The sequence below is a fragment of the Castor canadensis genome, chromosome 9 (assembly GCF_047511655.1).
Source record: "Castor canadensis chromosome 9, mCasCan1.hap1v2, whole genome shotgun sequence".
NCBI classification, from domain to species: domain Eukaryota; kingdom Metazoa; phylum Chordata; class Mammalia; order Rodentia; family Castoridae; genus Castor; species Castor canadensis.
Window position 1 is genome coordinate 139172680 of NC_133394.1, and position 17192 is coordinate 139189871.

Consider the following 17192-nt stretch of genomic DNA (forward strand, 5'->3'; position numbering starts at 1 on the left):
AGAGGCCACATGATGGCCACATTTTGGTTGACCTATACTATCTAGGTTTGTGTCAGTACATTCTATTCTGTGATGTCAATGCAATCATGAAACTACCAAATGCCACATTTCCCGGAATGGACCTCTCCCATTAAACAATGTGTGACTGCACCACAATTCAGAGGTACCATTCTTGCTTTACAAACCAGAAGATGATCATGCTTGACTGATTTGTTTTGATGACCCTCCCTCCAGAGAATTTTAATCTATTTGTGGCTCTAGGTAAGAACACTTAACATTGTATGCTCTTATTTATTTATACATAGAAGTTCACCTTTAGTTCTTTGAGGCTGCTTGGTATTATTCATTTCCATTTCAATGATAGTATTTTTTTCCTTTCAGTGTTGTCCTACTAAAGTCATGTCTTCTGAGGTTTTTCAAATCAAACATATACTTAATTATTATGCATGATTTGATTCTAGTGTGATATAGTTATCATGGTTATTATATTTGAAATATTCCTGTTGGAAATCAAGGTTATTAGCAAGTGATTAAGTTAGAGTTGTTAGTAATTAAACTATAACATATAAGTAGCATGAGTAATTATCAAGGGATTGTTTTGTATTTCTTGGGTGCAATAAAATAATAAACAATTTTTTATACTCTATTACTGTGCAGAAGTACAACACATCAGCTATAATGAGGAATAGTTTGTTGGAAGGAACAATATTTGGAAAGAAATCTGACTAAATATATATTTGCAACCAAGATTTCAATTAAGCAGGACTGAAATCTGTAGAAATTGCCCCTGGGTTTAATGATCCCATAAATAATCCTGTTTCAATTATTTGAGTCTTACATGAGTTCATAATAAATGAATTATGCATCAGACAACTTGGTATCTTTTGTTACTTTTATAGTATTGGTTTTGATAAAGATTAGCCCTGTGGAATAATGGGAAAGGGCTCCATGTGGCCAATGTTTTGTGTTTTATTAGAACTCAAACTGAAATATCTACTTTATCTAAATCAGCTTCACACTTCCAAATATTTGCATCCATCAATTGTGATTCATTTGACTTTGCTTGGTTGTTAAAGGTGCTAAGCAATAGTGTTGTCCCTCACTTAAGTGACTCCATTTGAAACTAGGAGGAGGATTCTCCAGGGACAGATTCAAGATAGCAGATAGGATATGGAGCAATACAGAAAATTGTGGACTGGTTCTCAGCTTTCTAACTCCATTAAAGTTTGTTTACGAAGCTCACTGGTGAAAGAAAGCATACATGCAGGGGATGAATCATCAAAAATACTTTTAAAGATGGAACACAAACTTATATCTGTTTGCAAATGATTTAAAAATACCTTACCTGTAAGAGAAGAAAAACTTCCTAGAGAAGTTTGAGAAACTTACCAAGATCCCTCTATTCTTAACTATGTCAAGTTTGTAAAATGTGTGACTCTCAGTTTTTGATAGGCTGGAGGAAGTTCTCCCTGGAATCTGTGTTTCTTACATGGGTAAGGGTGTTTGAAAAGATGAATGCAGTGTTTCTCACTGTGGACCACAGAGGTCCTGTGCTAGAATTTATATGAATGTTTGAAAAAACAATGGAGATTCAACAACTCTACCTACCTAAGACCTGCTAAATCAGAATCTCTGAGGAAAGCCTGAGGATTCATTTTTAGAAAGATCTCTAGGTAATTCTGATACACACTAAAGTTTGTGCAGCACCAGTAATTATATACATGGGACAGGTTCATTCTCTTTTCTTTTCAGTGACAAATACTCTCAATCCTATTTCCATCCCTTCCATTTATCTTTAGTCCAGTAAGAATTCACTAAATTACAGCTTACAAGTGTCCTGAATCACTGATATTCTTCTATTTAACTTACCTTTGAGCAGTTTGCCTTGCGATTCACCCAGAGGGCAAAGCTGCCTGCTGAAGTCTGGTGTAGTGTTACTGCTTCCTCACTCTGATGATATTGTTATGTCCTGCAACATGGAATATGATGTGGGGTTGATGCTACTAAATGATGGAGCCTTGGGATTTGTCCTTGAAGTGATCCACAGGACACTTGAACCTGAGTGGAATCTTGTCTGATGCCATACTCACACCTCCTTGCATCTGCTCTTCCTGTGGAATGTTCCAGAATGGAAGGTAATGGGAAATTTCTCAAACACTAGTGCCCAGGAAAAATATTTCAATGCTATTTATTTTTTATTATTTGCAACATGTATATATACCTAGATTTCCAGCTTGCTTAAGAAGAACAATATAAACTTCTTCCTATATAAATTTATAAATTTCTATATTAATTTTGTGAAGATGACAATAAACTCATGAGTTGGGTATGAACAATGTGTTTTCTTTAGAATCCTGATCAATTGAAGATGTCCTAGTCCTTCTTATCCACAGAGTAGCTAGGAAGCATAGTAGTACTCATTTCATTGAGTCATATAGATTTATTGAAATAATTCATATAAAGCAAACTGAAAATTCTACACTGAAGAGCATTCAGTGTAGAGTGAGGTTCAATAACCAAGAGCAATAATAGCAATTGTTTGTTGAGCATTTACAGTGTGACAGTCTTCTGTTCCAAGCGTTTGCATGAATCCTCACAAGCACTTACTCAAAGTAACAATGCTGTAAAGTAACAGAATTGTCATAGGAACCCCTGGATGTGGGACTTGGCTGGGTTATACTTTTGCTCAGACTCTGAGTAAATTCTCCAACAGGACTAGTTTTCCTCTCCACTGGTCATGTAATGTAGATTAAACTTGCTGTGAATCAAACAAGCCAACATACCAACAAAAAATCATCTGCTATCTATGTGGTTCCTGCCCTAGGCAATCTCTATAAAGCTAATCTTTGCTCCATTCCTCCACCTTTCATTGATATTAACGCGTAAGTGAGTTTTCCCTGGTCTAGGCTATTTTCTACAGTTCCTTAAAGGTTTCCGCCAGACACTGTCTTGGATTGGAGTTGTTTGCGATTGCATCTAAGGTACTTCTAATCATCATCTCTGGAGCCAGACCCAGGAGAATCTTGAGTTGGATGTCTCCTAGTGCGATCTACTAATCCCTTTGTTTCTCAGTTTCCCCTCTTCAAATGGAGATGATAATTGTACCTACCACAAAGAACTTATGTGAGACTGTAATGAAAAAACCCATATAAAGTGGTTAAAACAGTAATTGGTCAAATGGTGATTATTCTACACCATTACCTAGTATCAAAGAAATGTGGTTGAAGAGATTCCAAGCTAAGCAAAGACTAGCTATGTGACTTTCATGACCCATATCATCTTGCATAGTACATGGACTACCAACTTAACAAGTGAATAAACCAAAAATAACATCAAATCAAGTGAAGCTTAGTTTTCTTCTCAAACCAAATATTTGAGACTTTGACACTAGAAAACAGAAAGCTTGCTCTCACTCCTTGTACCAGTTATTACCATCACCAACCTGGAATCAGAAAGACATAACTAACCAGAATCCCTTTGTTCCCTGCCTCAGTTCATCAAAGGGCAGGTTCATCTCTCATACTGGAAGGGAACATTGTTTTCCTTCCAAAAGCTATATTTCTGAAAATGAAGCAGAAATATGCTCATTACTGCCAGTAACTGGTGATTTTGAATAAACTGCACTTTAGGGATATGCTTTAAAGTGCAAGAGTAAGAGTGTCTCTAATTAAGTTTGCTCATTTTTCTGGAAACAGGCAAAGTATAACCTTAATGTGGCCATGGAATCTGAGCAGGAGGACTCCCTGAAGTTACTTTATGGGCCTTCTTTAAACAATAAGATCTATATCTGCCTCTAATCCTTCTTGTTAGTTTCTTAAGAATACACCAGGACACACATGTAATCCCAGCTACTCAGGAGACAGAAGTAAGGAGATTGTACTGGAGTCCAGCCTGGGTCGACAGCACTAGATTATCTAAAATACAAACTAGAAAACAAAAGGAATGCAGGTATGGTTCAAGTGGTAGACTGTGTGCCTAGCAAGCACAAGGTCCTGAGTTCAATTCCAAGTATGGCAAATATACACATATATATGTATAATATATATATGTATAATATATATATACACACACACATTTATTTTATATATATTATATGTATATTTTTATATATGTATCACATACACTTTTTTGTTTTAGTTTTCAGCTGGGGTCTTTTTTTGTGGCCCAGACTGGCCTTAAACTATTGAAATCAAGCAATCCTTCTGCCTCAGCCTCCTGAGGGGCATGAAGATTTTAAACTTTCATAGCAGCACCCCTTTTCTCTCACTACCAGATCATTCTCATCCCTTGCCCCTTCTACCTACCCACAAGACAAGGGCATAGAACATCCTTTTGTCTAAAATCTCATTAATTCATAAATAATAAGAATCTTTTGAAAAGTCATAATACAGCGTTTCCTTCCCTGGTTATGTTTGTTTTACTAAATGCTTCACATTTACCTGGTCTTTTAAGAACTAAATGAGAAGCATAATAATAGCCAGTGGTCACTGTCAACCCCAGTGACTGCTAATTTGGAGACACAGAGCAATTCGCTACTAACTAATTCTTCATAAACCACTTCTCTTCACTTATAAGATGGCAATTCTTCTCCAAAACTTATTCTAAGAATGAGACTGTCTAGGTGCTTAGTCTACTGCCTGGCAAAATGTGTGCTCAAGGAGATTAAGTATCACTTCAAAAACATTATCTCACCTGATTCTTAACAACACCCTCTGAAGGAGGTATATTGGCTCTGTTTTGAAAACTACCAAAATAAGATACAGAGATTTAAGTAAATTGAAAAGGTCAACAATATGGAGTCAGGGTTCAGGTCTCCTTTGTCTGTTGGAGTAGGATTATAAAAAGGAATGCAAGACTGTAGGTATAGGAAGTATAGGTAGAAAATAAACTGAATTAATGTGTGAGTCTGGATCTAAGCAGTGACTTGCAGCTAACAGTTGCTTGAATAGCTAAATCACTTTACCTATTTAGATTCCAGTGTTCTTTCAGCTAAAGATTAAGGCATTGGAATAAATGCTGTCCAAGGTACTTCTTACCTTCCACAGCAGTGGTTTTAAGATATTTTGGGGGCAGGGAGACCATCTTGTATTTTCATTGGTCACATTGGCAGGAACCACAAATTATATTCACACTAACACTCTGGATAGAGCATAGCCAAGATATTTCAGCATGTGGATCTCATGGCTTAAAGAGAGGTCACAGGAATTTGCCCTGCTGTTAATGGCTTCACCAGTTCTTTGGAGCACTGAAAAAAAAAATCTCAGAAACCTCAAAGGGTTTCTATACACAATGGAATTTTATGCAGCCATGAAGAAGAACGAAATGTTATCATTCGCTGGTAAATGGATGGAATTGGAGAACATCATTCTGAGTGAGGTTAGCCTGGCCCAAAAGACCAAAAATCCTATGTTCTCCCTCATATGCAGACATTAGATCAAGGGTAAACACAACAATGGGATTGGACTATGAGCACATGATAAAAGCGAGAGCACACAAGAAAGCAGATACCTTAAAAGCAACTGAGGCCAATAGGAAAAGGGGAACAGGAACTAGAGAAAAGGATAGATCAAAAAGAATTAACCTAGAAGGTAACACCCACGCACAGGAAATCAATGTGAGTCAATGCCCTGTATAGCTATCCTTATCTCAACCAGCAAAAACCCTTGTTCCTTCCTATTATTGCCTACACTCTCTCTTCAACAAAATTAGAGATAAGGGCAAAATAGTTTCTGCTGGGTATTGAGGGGGTGGGGGGGAGAGGGAGCAGGCAGAGTGTGTGGTAAGGGAGGGGTTGGGGCCAGGGGGGTGAAATGACCCAAGCCTTGTATGCACATATGAATAATAAAAGAAAAAAAAAAAAAAGAAAGAAAGAAACCTCAAAGGGTCCACAGGCATCCTTAGCAATCTAGCCAAAAGGGGACTGCCTTCTGCCAGATCAGAGAGACCAGCTGACTTCTTAGGGAAGGTAAGAGTATTTCTCATATTATTCATTCTACAACTAGTCACTTCTTAAGTGCTAGGTACCATTCTTAATTTAAGGACACCACAGTGAAAAGACGAGACAAAAATCTCTCCTCTCACAGGCACCAGTTTATATTCTAGCAATTCTAGTAGAAGGGGCATTTGTTAAACAAGTAAACAAATAAACATGCCTGCTGGTGACAATGCTTTGGAGGAAAACAGCATTATCAGTTACTCCAGGGTTATTAGGTGTTTTGTTATATGTAAACACCTTACATATAGCCAGGGTTAGCTAGCTCCTGGCCTATCTGTAATGGGGATTTGGGAACCAAGATATAAATAAAATCTCTTATTCATAGAGAAATCTTGGGATAAATATTCCAAAAGAGGAAACTAACTACAAAGAAAAGGGTCTGAGATAATGAGCTAAGTATTCAAAAAGGGAACAGGCAGACCCCAAGAATAGTAACACAACACCAAGGGGCCCAGAATTGTAACATCCAGCCTGAGAGGAAAGAGTTGTTCTATAGAAAGACAGAACAATTCCCTTTGGAAAACACAGGCAATATAAGTTTAAGTAACAATCTTGAGTATGAACAGGAAGGAAGATTCATGAATTCAATTAATTATTAGTTTGAAAACATTTCATGTTCTTAAGGTATTGGGGTTAATAGAGTAATTAAAGTGTCACAAAACCATTTGGAATGATCATCTTGAAGGCAACCTTCATCTTGTGCTAATAAGTATTTTTGCCAAAGTTTAGATTTTTAATTCATTTAAAACTATGTGGAATAATGGGAGGGAGCATGGTAGATGTCAGGGTAAGAAAGGGAATTATGATTTCTGTCTTCTGGAAGGTCACCTTTTTGTGGAGAGAATGTATACCTTTCTCATCATAAGTGAGAAAGGTATCATCAAAAACAAAACAGGAGAGATTTCATCCAAAACTGGTTGGAGAGTTTTCATGAGAGAAATTTAGGAACTTGATAGTCATAGATGGTATGTATAGGGGTTTTTGCAAATAGATCGAATGGTTTGAACAAAGTCCTGGACATGGAAAAACCAAGTATGAGTTTGGGAGAAGGAGTGAGTTGTTAGAAAGAGTGTATGGACAGAGATAGGAGTTCTAAGGTGCAGTTCTCAAGCTGGTACAAGACCATAGGGAGAGCAGAAAGCTATGCAAAGGAGCTTTGGCTCCATCAATAATCAAGAAGGGGGCATCCCAGGGTTTTGAGGACTGATTTTCAAAGAAATTACTCTGACAATCCTGTGAAGTACTAATAGAGCAGGAACACATTTGTGATGAAAATAAGAGCTTATAGTGCTTGCACAATCTGCTGTGTTTTAAAAGTGTTATTAATTAATTTCCTCAACAATCCCATGAAGTTGGTGCTACTATTCATGTTCCTTTTTAATAGATGAAGGCGTTAAGTCATCATGATGGTAGGTAACTTACCGAGGGTCAGGCAGTAGACCTGAATTTAGGGGGTCTGGCTCTGGAGTCCACCAGAGCCAGAATGTCTGAATCATTCCACTATATTTCGCCAAAAGCTGCCCACACGTGAAAGATGTCTGCCTCCCATACTGCTCTGCCTTGACCTGATCTCTTTGGATTTCTTTGGTTCTCAAATCACTCACTTGTGAAATTAAAAGACTTGTATTGGCTTTCTGAGATGCTTTCTACTTCTTGTTTTTTGTTTTACTTTTTTTTGTAGTCAAATATTTCATTCTGTATTTGATGCATTGTTTGGACAGTGTTTCAGGATGAAAATAAAAGTTGTGCAAGATAGAGATACAAACTTCAAGGAAATTTTGGGTATTTTTTTCTCCTCAAACTTTTTGCTGCATCAAATTTACTTAACTTATTTTAAAAAAGCATGATGTACACAATGATAAAAATACACATTTTGAGGATGCTGCTTACCTCTAAATAACATACTAAGAATATTTATTGGTTTGTCATACTTATAATTTGAAACAGCGTTAGTTTATCATATCTATGCTTAGAAACAGTGTAATATATTGTAGTTTGTCACTACACAAACCACAATTAGTCTGAATGACTAAGACAAGCATTAAAATGAAGCAACTCGTTGAAAAAAATAATAAAGTCAACAATGAACAACTCCCTTTAGCCTTATTTCTCGCTGCACTCATCTGGTTGGGTTAAAATATACACTTTGATTTCCCTGACTAGTAAACAATGTTTCTGAAACAGCTGGGTTTGTCTTCCTGTTTCAAGATGTGATGCTCCTCTCCCTGTCTGCAGCAGGCGTCCTGCCCTTGGTTAGTTTCAGCTGTTTCCAAGGCAACTTGACCAGCCCCACGAAGCCACCGGCGGCGCGCGCGGTGCGCGGAGTCTCCGGGCCCCAGCCATCTCTGCTGCGCGGCGTGTTTCCTCGGGACCTTCCTGGTGACCTCCAGGGTCTTCCGGGTGATCTGCGCGCTACTTCATGCGTGGCTGTCTTTCTATGTAAGAGTGATAACGAGGAAGCCGATAATTCTGACAGACCTGACTTTATCCGACTGCCAGTTCTGCCCTCTGCTACAGCAGACAGAATGAATGCGTTTTCTCTTACTCAAGCCTTTGCTCCCAGCCTTCCTAGTTCCCTCTTCCTCCTCTCTCTCTCTCTCTCTCTCTCTCTCTCTCTCTCTCTCTCCTCTCTCTCCTCTCTCCTTCCCCTCTTGTCATCTCTCTCTCTCTCTCTCTCCCCCCTCTCTCCCTCTCTCTCTCTGCCTCCTCTCTCTCTCTCTCTCTCTCTCTCTCTCTCTCTCTCTCTCTCTCTCTCTCTCTCAAGCTCTCCTCCTCCCCTTCTCCGGCAGTAGCCTTCTTAATGTAGTTCAATGGCTTTACAAAGAAAGCCAGGCAGAGGAGCACTTCTCAGACTTCTCAGTGGCTGTGGTCGGGCCATGACCTAGCTGACCATGAACTTGGAAGGGCTTGAAATGATAGCAGTTCTGATCGTCATTGTGCTTTTTGTTAAATTATTGGAACAGTTTGGGCTGATTGAAGCAGGTTTAGAAGGTAAGGGAGTGCTTTTTAGTGACTTCTTCAAATTCTCTGTTTTGCAATAAAAATTTTCTTTAAGCGAATGTATGAGGCACCTGAGATGAGATCAGAGAAATGTGACTTGGGTAGACATAAAGAGAGGCAGAATTTTCAAGGTTGGAAAGATTAATAAAATAAACTTTTGCAAGTTGTAATGTTTTTGAGCAAAAGAATGTTAAAACTGTGAGAAACACTTTGAATCAAAATATTAGAACCAAAACTGAGGAAATGAAGGGTTATAATTGATATGTCTGCTTATATTGAGAACATTTAGTCCACATTGCTATTAGATTTTTATACCTAATACTTCCTTTTTATTATATGAACAAATTTTATTTAGGTATGTTGTGAGGTTCACCTGTTTCTTACTATGCAAATGTATTCATCAAATGGAAATGGAGATACATTCACAATTCCTTATGGTTTAAGACTGAAGCCTAAGAATGACAAGTTTTTATAATGTTGTTTCTGAAAGTGTTTATAATATTACCAATTTTACATTCTAATGGAGACTACGGGGAACAGAGTCTCCAACTTTTGAGACAGAAAGACTTTAACATAGGTTCTAAACAGCCTATTGTTTTTCAAATGTTGTTATGTTCATTAGAAACTGATTCTCTTCTTCTTAATAATCATCTCTTTAAAAAAAAACTTGTATTTTTATTCAGGAATATTTTTTACTGAATCAAATGCTTCTCTGAGAATCTGAGTAAATTTGGACTATTTTTTTCTTACTACTCAGAGCTCATTTGAGAGTGTGTTTGCATTCAGCCAGTCATTGTTTCTCTAAAGTTGGCAGTGGAATTTTTAAGAACATCTCTCTAATATGTTTGATGTAGTTAGTTATGCTTTGATATTCTTCATCCTTCAAAATTTAAATTTGAGAAAACATTCAAAATATACATTGTCAATGTATTTCCATCCACAACTAATTCAGTCCTCCAGAGAAAGGCTATCAATGTGACATAAATAAGATTGCTTAAACAAAAAGCAAACATCAAATTAAGTAAGTGTGTCACTCTGATGTAGGTTCCCAGAAACCTACATTTATAACTTTTTGGAAGAAGGGGGAGGACAATGGTGGCAAGCAGGATTTGTTAAAGTAATTTTAAAGGATGTTTGCAGAATGCATTTTGTAGCTTTCTCCTGAGGGAAATGTTTACTTTGTAGTTCTAAAAAGAGAATACATTGTAAATTCTGGAAATAGTCATGCTCTTCAAAATTGACTATCTTGTTCATTGTCATGAAACAAGTAACTTCCCATGGTTTCTGTTTATTAGCATATGTTATTTTACCTGACCAATGTGATTGGGATGTCCCATTTTAATGAGGTTTTTATTCTTTCTGATAATTCAAGCTATATTGAACAGTGTCAGAATTCCTAGCTCTGCTGAGGAGTTTGAGTTATATTATTTTGTGGAGGATATGTGGTCATTCTTTAAATTCTTAGGTTGACAGCATTTAGTCTGGATTTTGTGATGCCACCTACTCGAGTATTGGTTTTGCTTGTTTAAGGAGCATAAATATCTCTCTCCCAAATGAGAACTTGTCTTTTCTTCTTCTAAGGACTGTTAACCATTATGAAAGTATTTATTGTTTATTTTCCTTATAGCTGTTCAAAATTGTACTGATTTATATGAATAGTTCTTTTTTGTATTTTACCTTTTATGATATTAACATTTTTCAGACCAATATTAGGCTAATCATAGAGAGATTGTACTTTCTCCTAAACTTCAAAATAAATCCATGTCTGAAGCCCTTCACTTTGGGAAGCATTTTAAATGATAAAACATTGGTAATCACATTAAGAAGGAATTATTCTTAATATGTTAAAAGTTGTTAGAAGCAAAAAGCAATAGTGCCCTTTCATTTTGAAGTCTATATAATACCTAACTTAAAGTGAATTCAAGAATCCAATAACCTTCAAAACAAAATTTAAGTTGCCTGCATTCTTTGTGTGCTAGAGATATAAATAATTGAATAGATGATAGCTCTCACTGCATATAGTTTACAAGCACACTATAAAGTTACAGTGTGATCTTAACTAATGAAAAGAATAAACAATATCTAAGATCAAAATAGCATCTTTATTTTCCAAAACTTTCTTAATAGAAACAAATAAATACTAATATTCATTTCATTCAAATTTATTTTCATGTAGGAGTTTCTTTCCCACCATTTTACAAATCTGTGTTGGGGGAAATAATGATTTCTTTTATCTTTCTCATTTCTGTGTGATTAAGTGTCCTACTGAAGAATCTGAGTATTAAATAAACAAACTTGAACTTAGGTTAAAATGATATGACCATGACTTTGAATGCTTTCATAAGTGATTGAGCCATTTTTAGTCACTTTGTGATGGTCTCACAGTGTAGGCATCACTCAGATTGTAGATATCATTTTTGTATTATTATGTATGCAGTATATATTATGTTTGGAAGGGCATGTAAAATATAATATTTATATAAGGTAGTTATTATTTAGCTTTTAATATGCATAGAATAAATGTACTTCAAAATAAATTGGTAATGAAAAATCTGAAATATTTGTATTTACTTGTCTTTGAGTGCTTTGAGTTCTCATTCTTACAAAAGGCTAGGCATAGATTATTTGATATCTTAAGTACTGTTCCAGCCGATGTATGATATGCATAATTACATAATGCTACACATAGATCCATGCAATATATTTATAAATTAAAGATTAACATCTAGCAGGTGACATTACTTCATATGAAGAAAGTAAAATAATAGTCAGAGTACAGATTCTCCATGCCTCCTCTGTCATTCACTTGCTTTCTAACCTTGGATAAGTCACTTTACCTCCTTAGTTGTCCAAATGAGAAAACCGGACATAATAACCCCCATGGAACTTTCCATTCATAAACTCTCTGAGCCTGCCAAGCAATTGATAGTTGAAAATTTATGTGACATGTTTTACTTCTCATCAAATAGTGTATTCATGACCTACTTTGGAGTAGATATGCAGTGTACCTGTTAGACTAATCCTACTCTTCCATAGTGGGTTATTGCATTATTCCTCAGGGAAATAGTCATTGTATTTCCAGAGAACAAAGAAATGTCCTTTTCGTTATCTCTGGACTTTGACATTTGGGGCTGTTGTTACAGGTACCTGGTGATTGACATTCTCATGACTTATATAGAGTGCCGGTAATAAATAAGCATATCAAACTGTCATCTATTAACTTTGTTTTTGTAATTTAGTTAAACATCAAAAAGTTCCCTTTTTAACAAAATTAATATTCATACCAGATCATTATGCATGCAAATAATAGTGTTAACTTGAGCAAAGTTTCAGAACAATGCTTGATGCTAGTGGCCAGTGTTTTGAATTCATGGGCTTTCTCTACTTAGTGAGTATTTAGGAAGTTCCAGAGCTATCACAATTTGTAATATGTGTAAAACCTCACAACAAATTGCCTCTTTTCCAGCTATAAAAATGAAAATAGTTTTCTGTTAACGCATTCCAGGGAGAAATTGAATCAAAATTTTAATAGCAAAGCTATTTCATTATCTCTCTATGCAACACTGGGCTGTGAAACCATCTACTTTTCATTCAAATATGTATTAAATTATGTTGAAGTTGTCATTGAATGAAGAAAAAAGCATCTTTCTATCAACCTAAGAAAAAAGCAAATTTTTAAAATATGTATTAACAAATACCTGGAAAAATCCCTTTGTTGGTAACTGTGTTCTATAAAAAAGCCAGAAAAAAATACATTATGTTCTTTTAAAAATAAGCATAAGTCTTTTGTTTTTATTTATTCAGCTCACTTTATTTACCAGATATATGTAATACTATATTACCAGGCTGCTCAAGATGTCAGAGCATGATATTAGCCAAATAAAAAAGATTGATTTTAGAACCCAGGTATTCAGTTCTCTTGAGCTGTTGACAGAAGGGTGGGGGTGCTGGGCCTGTGAATAAGTTGTACCAACTGGAAAACAGCACTGTATGTTCAGACTATGACGTTTACTGGGGACCATGAGGCTATAGATGACCAGGAGGGGCTATTGTTTTCATCTGAAATACTTTAATTGAAATTCACAAAGCAGAGCACTTTTTAAATTCTTGTAGCATCCTGCTTCCCAAAAAACATTGAGATGCCAAAACCGATGTGTATTTGTTGCCTTAGAAAGGTCCTTCTAAACTGTAATGCTTAAGAAAGATAAGCATACTTAACAGTAACATAAAACATTAACTTTTTGCTACATGTGGGAATGGTATTAGGGAATACTTTCACCATTTGACTTTGTTTTTAGAGTTGCCTAGTAAATATTTCCTACATTCCAAGAATATTAGTACCATAATGGATTTACTGGAAGAGAAAAGTTTACTATGCTTAGAGTCTACACCTAGAGTATCTGGAGTTAATTTTGTCTAGATTCTGGTTACAGCTTCACTTCTTATTAATTGTATAGTTTTAGACTATTACTTGACCTCCACAATGCTTATCTGTATCCATAAAATATAGTAATTATAAATAATATTAATAACTTGCATTAAGAGTTATATACACACTAGACAAGTATTAAACACAGCTTAGTATAGTATAGAACTATTGATATTATAGGCATATAAGTAGCATAGTAGACTACAATGCATTTGACCTAAGTGATGGTCCACTTAGGTCCTATCCTTTTAGATAGGAGAAAATTTAAATCTAAAGAAGCTATGCAACCTGGTCCAAGGCTATTTAGCCTGTAAGTCATAAACTGAAATTGAAACTCAGGACATCACACTCTTAACCCTGTTTGACTATTTTAATTTTCTATAGATTACAACAAAATGGCAATGGCAAATAATCTCATGCAGGGGAGAAATTGTTAATCAGGTATCCATTAGTGGCCACATTCTACCAGTCTTTCTTGAATACAATCTACATGTGAGCTACCCTCATTAGCACTATACTATTCCAAGCACAATATAAAGAGTATTAGAAGTCTCTATATACAAACACACAAAACAAGTTTGGCCTGTGAAGAAAATGTGGAAAAGAAAGTAACTATTTAATGTCTACTTTCAGACTGAGCCCAGTATCTGTCTGGTTTGATGTTGGGAGACAGGTAGGAAGGCTGGAAGTAGATGGGACAGAGAAGGACTAGTGATTTTGGAAAAAAGGAGGAATTCAACATGAGAAAAGGCAAGCCCATGAACATCCAGGAACAGGAAGAATATTTGTAAAAGGGTCTGTAGTATATGGAGTAGGCTAATTAAAACCTGGACAAATGCGATAAAATAATCTATACTGTAGTATGATTTTGAAGTGCATCTAGAATCGATTTAGGGCATGAAACAAATTTCATTTGGGTTTTAAAGGCTGATCTGAATGGTTATGAACAGAAAACACATAGTCTAGCCTTTTTCAGCAGCTAAGCAAGGAGAAAAACACAGATGATTCTAGTTGTTGGGGACAAAGTGAAAGGGAAGGAAGAAAACTTACTTTAGTAAAGAACCTCTATAGAGCAAACAGGGTGAAAGGAGAATTGCACATGCCATTCCCTGGAATCACCACATTAAACATGCAAGACTGCAGGTGTTATTTTTAATTTGGAGAAGGATAAATGGGAGGTTTAGGGAGAGTAATAACTTGCTGAAAATCGTGAGGGAATAACTGAAGGAATCTAGATTAGTTTCAATATTGTTATAGTGGCACTGATCCAAATGGCATTCGTTATGACTACAGAAGGTAAATATTTAAAAATGGGATACAATGCATGTAAATATATAAAAATCATATTCAATATAACTTTATCCTACAAAATAAAACTATACATTTTTAAAGTTTTTCATTTTTTGCTTCAAGTTCTATACTGAAGCACTGGTGAAAACATAGCTATAATAATAAGTCAAGGAAAAAACATTAAGGAAGAAGGGAAATTAAAGAAAGATAGACCTATAATTTATGTAACTGAAGCTCTGACTTCTGAAGTCTCTGTAGGATTGAAGACCCTTCAGAAATTACCAGATCCAAAATGATCATTTCATGTATAAGAAAACTGAGTCACAAAGGGATGTAATGACTTACAAATGACATGTTTTGGCCCAAATTATTTTCTGCAAAGAAAAGAAAAAAATAAATGAATAATATTCAGAAGATAAACTTCATGCATAACCTAAATTCCATAAATTTCAGCTCGCCAGTTATTCTGCTAGTGGATCAATCACTGTAATGTCCAACAATTCTAGAACTTGGTGATAGTGGAGGTGTCTTCTGGCATATCTTTATCACTAGACACAGGTGGTACTATAGAGAACCTTTGGGCTAAAGGACTTAGTCATAAATCAAAGTGTTTTCTAGCTCTATGATTTGCCTGCATATGTTTTGTGATTGATCATTTTTACCACATGATAGCCTGTAGAGTAGCCAGGTGGATGAAATTCTGGAAGACTAAGGCTCAATTCCAAAATATATTGTTTACTAGCATTTATATATATACATATGTTATGTGAGTAGTTATCCTAACGTTCATCATCTTGAACATTAAAAGCAGGAAAGTAAATCTCTCACCTGTCTCACTGTTGTTATGCTAGCATCTCTTACAGGCCTACTTGAGCTCTCTGTTTGAAGCTCACCTCCATTGGCTAGGCTGTTGGAGGCATGTCTTTGGAAAATATTTGAGTAGGTCATCAATACAAACCTTGCTGCTGAAATTACACCATTTGTAAGTTTCAGTTCTTATAGGGAAGCCACAGAGTATAGATGCTTAGAGCACAGACCCTGAAGCTAAGTAATTGGTTCAATAATAATTAAGTTCCAGCTCTAATGTATTGCAGTTCTTTGCACTTGGGTAAGAACTGCAAACTCTGTGCCTCAGTTTCCAAATCTCTTAATCTTCAATTGTCATAACTCCTGCCTTTGTGTTTTTTGTTTGGTTTGATATGAGTTGATATTTCTATGTCCTTACCACTCTATGATGATCAAAACTTATTTGTATGTTTGGTCATGATAGCTAGGCACAATCATCTTTCAACCCCAATGAAAGAGCTGAATTCATTGCTTGCTAAATGTAGAATGTAGACACTCAGAAGAAAACACTGCTTGTGTGATGTAGAGTTTAATACTTTCTGAAGAATCACTAAAAATGGGAAGCTGTTTTGAGCCATAAGACTGGGTTTAAAACTGGTTCTGTGAGTTACTTATTGCAATAATCAAAGAACGATCATTCATTTTCTTTCTTAAAACCAGAATACAGGAACTTTTTCATAACAAGCAATACTTAAGATTACTTATTGATTATGATTAAAGTGCCAGGCATTATTCCAGACACTGGGGTTGTAGCTACACACAAAATGTATGTAAAAAAAAATTCCTTTGTCCTTTCTGTCTAATCTGCTGCATTTTGACATACTAACCAAAGATGCTAAAAACATATACAGGACACAGAACTGTTGTAGATTTATTTATTCTTTCCTTTACTGAATGCATACATGTGTCTCTCCTATGCTCCAAACATTTTTCTAAGGACAGTAGCGAACGTAATTCTAGTCCTTATGAGGTGAGGAAGCAAGACAAAAAGATATACAGAGGAAAATATAGAAATGTGTCATCTGATATTTAATAGAGATATGCACAAAGTATTGTATAGAAGCAGGGTGCTGTGATAGACTGGTCAGAGCCATTGGTTAGAAATTTGCTTTGTGAATGAAAGGAACCCAGGCAGGCTGTTGTAAGCAGCCGGGTGAGCCATTCAGGGTAGAGGGAGGAGTAATGTGGTCATAACCAAAATCATACCATACAAGAACATTACAAGGTCTTTGGATTTTATTACTTGTTACTAGGAAGCCACTGAAGGATTAAGATAGGAAGTCTGTGGTCCAGCTTTTTCTAGGCTCTGATATCAGTTTCTGCATCATCTTTGCTGCTCCAGTCTCTGTATACAGTATACTCCCAGACACCTCTTTGCCTTGACCCAGACAGCTCACAAGAGGATTCATTCCCCCTTTATATAGAAAACTGCCTACATGTCCTATCACTGCTCATTAGCATGTCTCCAAGCTAAAAATTCTTTCTTCTTCATTAACAAGGTATGCCCATCTGCCTACCATAGGAGTGAGCAAATCTAGTCTTAATTTCTTTTTATCATGTAGTTTCAAAATCCTGGGATATAAATCCCTCTCTTAATTGCATCTTTAGAAACAATAGAAGTTGCCTTAATAT

The 17192-nt window shown here is 35.9% G+C and overlaps 1 protein-coding gene across 4 annotated transcripts in view; it reads left to right on the plus strand.

Annotated features, from left to right (window-relative positions):
* Kcnip4 (potassium voltage-gated channel interacting protein 4) overlaps positions 1 to 17192 on the plus strand; it is a 1065442-nt gene that overhangs the window by 574181 nt on the left and 474069 nt on the right. The window contains exon 1 of one of the 4 annotated variants that reach the window (XM_020152824.2): positions 8773 to 8986. The exons of the other annotated variants lie outside the window; for them this stretch is intronic. Within the exon in view, the coding sequence (XP_020008413.1) occupies positions 8887 to 8986 (100 nt within the window). The 5' untranslated portion in view covers positions 8773 to 8886. Of the gene's footprint in view, positions 1 to 8772; positions 8987 to 17192 lie in introns of those variants that run through there. 4 annotated transcript variants of the gene reach the window in all.